This window comes from Phyllobates terribilis, unplaced genomic scaffold (assembly GCF_046119375.1).
Source record: "Phyllobates terribilis strain yellow unplaced genomic scaffold, ASM4611937v1 Scaffold_5535__1_contigs__length_50940, whole genome shotgun sequence".
NCBI lineage: Eukaryota > Metazoa > Chordata > Amphibia > Anura > Dendrobatidae > Phyllobates > Phyllobates terribilis.
The window spans coordinates 17,988-23,530 of NW_027368282.1; the positions used below are offsets into that span (position 1 = coordinate 17,988).

Consider the following 5,543-nt stretch of genomic DNA (forward strand, 5'->3'; position numbering starts at 1 on the left):
ATATTCCATATATCTCGGATTATATGGCAAAGGTGTATTTAGCTTTAGGACATATACCCCGGATATTCAATTCACCGGTGTATATTGGAACCAAATACCCCGGATAAATGAGAGAAAACACACCGGGTTAGTTGTATATCCGAGGTATATACCATGAATATATCTCGGACAGCTTTTTTTGGCGCTAAAGTGTGATGGAAAGGATAGAGAATATACACCGGTCGTAGGTTTGTAATTAACCGAGGTATATAGCATATGACTATATATCTCTATGAGCTATACACCGAAGCCGATCCGGGGTATATGTGGTCAAACGCCCGGGATATTTGACTCTTTTTGTAGTAGTGTTAGAAGTTGATGTACCTTATCGATTGCCAGCAGCCACTGCGATTCCGGTGTCGTCGGCCTCAACTACTCCTTCCTGGCACCGTTGACCACAACTCCTGAGGAAGAAGAAGAGCGCGACGTCGACCAAAGCTCAAATTTTTCCAGATGGATGAGCCCGCTATTTGCCGAGAAAGATCCGCCTGGTCTGCTGCCGGAAATCGAGGTCTGAGTGGCGTAGTAGATAGAGGAGGAATTTCGGTGCCTTGTGGCCGAGCAAGGGATTCTGGTGACGATGTGTGATGGAGTTCGGAGGAAGAAGGAAGTCGAGGAAGAAGAAAGTCGAGGAAGAGCCACTGGAGGAAAGAAGAGGAAAGAGAAAAGGAAGAAAAGGTTTAAATAAGGGTTAGATCCTAAAAGCTAGAAAATTAAGGGTTAAAGGTAGAATTAAACTAGTAATCTGGATTAGTTAGTATAATTTTTTTCTTATCTTTTTTTATTCTTGCTTTCTTCAATTGTTCATGTGATGATGTTATACACGAATCCCCTAAGCCTTTTAAGATCACCAATTCAAATTCATAGGTTGCTTTTGCCCAAAGCTTGAGTGGTATAATGGTTGGAGGTTGCCCTCATATCCTCTATCAAGGATTTAATATAGGAGCTGTCTTTTGATAATAGAAAGGATCCTAATATTAGCGTATAACAAAATTTGTATTATTTTGTGTTAGATATGTAAAAAACGATTAGGACTATATTAAAACATGACCTAAGATTTTAGCATACATATTTACATATTTAGAACAAGAATTGGTATATATTGTATCTCTCTTTTATCATAAATTTACATGTTTAGTCTGGTACACTCCCAATGTAAAAGTAAAATATATATTATGGATCATATGCTTTATGGAAAAGCCATTCTATTTAGAATCAAATAGATGTATATTTTATGTGTCTTATTATGCTAGATCAACTCTGTAATTAGTTAGTCACTATTTACTTGTGAGAGTTAGGGTTGAACTTGTTGGGGGCTCAGGCGCTCATCCGGAAGTGGGTCCAACACTCTTCTTGGTAGACATGCTCTTAGAAAGATAGCTGTAAGATCCCTTCTCCTTAAAAAGTTGACCAAAATGATTCTTACAGTACAAGATTCCGTCCAAGGCTGCATAGTTAGACGGTGTCAACAAACACCCTCCCTTCGCACATCTACAACATAACTTGTGGAAGTTCTCTCCCGCCACCGTAACCTATAACACCCAAGATGTCATGCTTACAACAATGTAACAGTAATAACAAAAGGCAAGTAAAGGAAAGTTTTTTGTTCTTATGTGTACTTACAGAAATATTTCAGTAAAACTAAAGGTGAAATTTAATTAACAAATAAGTGCAGTGTAAGGTTATACCTTAAGATATATAGGTCCCTATACTAGAAGTTACTAGTAGGCGTGATACAAGTGACAATCTATTTATGTACAATCCCATCACACATCAATATTATGGGAGAAATTATTACACACATTCTAGCATGGTATCCAGATACATTAAGGACAAATGTCCGAAAGATCTCCTTTTCACATGGCTTTAAACGCCAACCCGCAGCTGCCTCATCCTCCATTAATGGTTGCGCAAAACACATATCTCCCTTTCTTTCCTCCTTTATTACTCCCTCCGTCCCAATTTAATCTTTCTATAATTTTTGACGTATTTATCGAGGCAAGTTTTTCGTAAATATCTCGAAATATATGGTAATAAAAAATAAAAAATTTATATATTATTAAAGTACTCGTTGAGACGGATAAAACAAGACCACACATGACTATGTTTTATTGTATATTTTAAGAGAAATTGAGAAGATTATCTAGAAACGTGAGTGCTCTAAAATGAAATGGGAAGATCTTTTAGGGACGGAAGGAGTACATTAAAGTTGAATCAAGAAAACCTTTTTTTCTTTAGAAATCAAAGGTCACTCGTTACCCCCGTGATCACTCCCTCTTTTCTTATGTTGATGGCACTAAAGTCTGCCCTCCTGCCACCATTGAAGAAGCTGAAAATCCAATTTTTTTCTTGAGTGGCAAGTCAAAGACCAACTGGTCATGGCTATTCAGACGAGCTCCCTTTCTGAAAGCATGTTGGTGGAAGTCCTGAACTGCTCTACCACCGCCGCCACTTGTAAAAAACTTCACGACTTGTTCCCCTCCAAATCTAGTGCTCAAGTCATCCATACAGTCTCCAACTAACGTCTCTATACAAGGGGCTAGAAACTGTGACTGAGTTCTTCAACAAGGTAGGTTAATTCATCTTCTCGATGGTCTTGGGCAGGATTATGAATCCTTGGTCAGCTCTTTACCAACCCAACCGATCCTTACCTCCTCCGGCCAAGTATTATCCCATCTTCATATCTAGGAGAGACACCTGCCCCCGATGGAGGTTTCAAACACGCTTCCCTTCCCCTTATCTATTGGGATTTCGCCTTTGAAACCTCCACTTACCTACAAAATCGGCTTCCTACACCTACCCTAAACAACAACAACTCGTACTCCATTCTCTTTCAAACCAAACAGGGCTACAACTTCCTCAAAGTCTTTGGTTGTCTTTATTTGAGTTTGGTCTTCTTTTAGGAAATTCATGTACATTTCCCATGGACACCAAACATGCATTGGCCACAGTGGACAGTCCGCGCTTCGACAAACCTGATTGTTATCGTTGTCTTGTTTGTAAGCTGATTTACCTTACCATAACTCGAATATATCCTATGCCGTGCACATTTTGTCCCAGTTTATGCAAGCACCAAAGGTAGCACATTGGGACGCAATTGTCTGTGTGTTGCGCTACCTACACGTTCATCCTAGTCAAGGGCTTCTATTTCGGCATCCAACAGCTTGCAACTTACTGTGTATTCAGATTCGGACTAGGCAACATATCCATTAACGAGTCGTTCGGTCACAGGTTACTTCGTCATGTTAGGGAAGTCTCCAATCTCCTGAAAGAAAAATAAGCAGCAAACGGTCTCTCGTTCTTCAATGGGCCGAATGCACGGTCAATGGCATCGACATGCTCCAAGTAAGTTTGGCTCAAAATTTTCCTTTGCTCTCTTGGGGTTGTCTATATGATGCCTATGCGGTTATTTTGTGACAGTCAAGCGGCTCTTCATATAGCCGCTAATCCCGTCTTTCATGAACGTGGAGAGCATAATAAAATAGATTGTCATTGGTTCGAGATCTTGTTCAGTCTGACACGGTTTCTACTTGTCATATTGGGTTAACTAAATAGCCAACAGATATGTTTATAAAGGCACTCGGTAATTCAGCTTTTCATCCTTTACTCGGAAAGTTAGCCATTCTCGATCCCCGTTCTCCAATTTGTGGGGAGTATTACCATATGGGGTTATTTTGGATAGAGTAATAGCATCATGTATTTTCGGTCATAAAGAATATTATTGTTAGCCAAATCTTTATAGAAGATATTTGTTGTACTTGCTATATAATGCGTAGAAAATTATGAATAAGAGCAAGGAATCATATTTTTCTCATATCAAACCCTTTCTTCACACATTAATATTACACTTTCTAACAGTAATTGTAATTTTTTTTAAAAGGATTTTTTATTTTAGAATCGAGTAACTCATATTTGAGCATGCACATATAATTTAGAAAGATGACAGAATTAACGAAGTAATTAGTAGTTTAACCTTTTCAATTGGGTATAAAGTTTTCTTGCACGATGAGCACTTCTTTTGGGTGCCAGAGAACATTGCTGATAGCTTGCTTGCAAGTTTCCCTTTCCCCTACATATAAATAATTATCAAATTAAGAGTACAGCAAGAATTTTCAGAAACTTTTTAAAATATATTATTTCTTCGCAAAATTAAGAAGTATTGTAAAACATGATAAAAAGGATGAATAGTACCCACTTGCTCCAATGGCGGCTTCTTGGCTGTGGGGAGAAGAAGAGAAAACAGAACTAAACAACATTTCAACATTAGCAATTTTGCATTGACCTGATGAAAGGTTCATTAATAACATTATAAACACAATGTAAACATACATATATATGTATGTCACTATGTATATCTGTATATATCAACATTATGTTATTCATATCAAACGATATCTGTCATGAGCAAATATCATCACCAGGATTTTTCTTCCTTAAATTTATTGTGTTATAAGATAGAAAAAAGAATAAAATATGATACAAGTGAGAAGAATTACGTGTATGATTTTGGGATCTTCCCTTGTCTGGAGAGTTGCTCAAAGTGTGGGGTGCAATACAGAATTCCATCTATGGAGGTGAATCTTCCCAACTGAATGTTCACATAAATTTAATGAAGAATTTTGTTCATCAAAAAACTAAGTAATTCTCATTCTCCATTCCATACAATAAAATTTTCAAAGCTGAAACTTTTTCCATGACTTTTAGAAAGAAACTACTACAATTCAAAAGGGGTTAAAACGCATAGGTTACTAAATCTTGACCAACATTTTAAATTCAGCCACAAATTTGTTTTTGTTGGATTTGTGAATCCGCAAATCGTAAATGATTTATGACTTACTTGTACCATATTAGCAAATTATTTGCGTTAAGATTTCTCGAGATTTATTTAATATGTGACTTAAACGTATAAAAAATAAGGAAAAGTATTGGCAAGCAATATTTTCGAAGTATATAAATTGAATAAACACCATCATTGAATCGTTTGTGTCAAAGTTTATGGTTTGATGATTGGTGGATTGAAGTATATAAGATTAATTACCACAAGTTTTCCATTGCAGTGGCTGCATTTGAAGCAAGTTTTATGAAAGGGGATTCCATCGGCAGTCACCAAATCAACAACGTAGACCTTATTGTCACAAGCCTTGCATTTATCTTGTGTTCCACTAAACGCCATTAATTTCTTCTACAGATCCTTCGCAGTTAGAAGAATTATCTTAGATATGGTTTCAAATTGGGGTTTGCTTAAAATTTGTGGAGGAAAAGACCAGCTTTCACCTAACACGCAGTCCTTTTTTTTAAGATTGAATTCGGTGATGCTGAATCAATTGGCAAAATCTAAAAATTGTCTACTAATTAAAGGTTTTTTGTAATTTTACATTTGATTGTCTAGAGGTGTCAATGTCAAGGGCATCAGAGACTAAATAATTAATTTAGTAATAGGCTAAAATATGATGCAAGAAAAAGTACTAAAAAAAATAAACAGGAATTAATAGGGCAATTGAAAT

General features: G+C 36.7%; 1 protein-coding gene across 1 annotated transcript; it reads right to left on the reverse strand.

Moving 5' to 3' along the window:
• Positions 1-1,364: 1,364 nt before the first annotated feature.
• On the reverse strand, positions 1,365-5,212 carry LOC141250282 (uncharacterized). Its single transcript, XM_073669918.1, is given in 4 exon segments — positions 1,365-1,571; positions 4,013-4,108; positions 4,520-4,627; positions 5,078-5,212. Coding segments are annotated over 4 exon segments (546 nt in total).
• Positions 5,213-5,543: the final 331 nt, after the last annotated feature.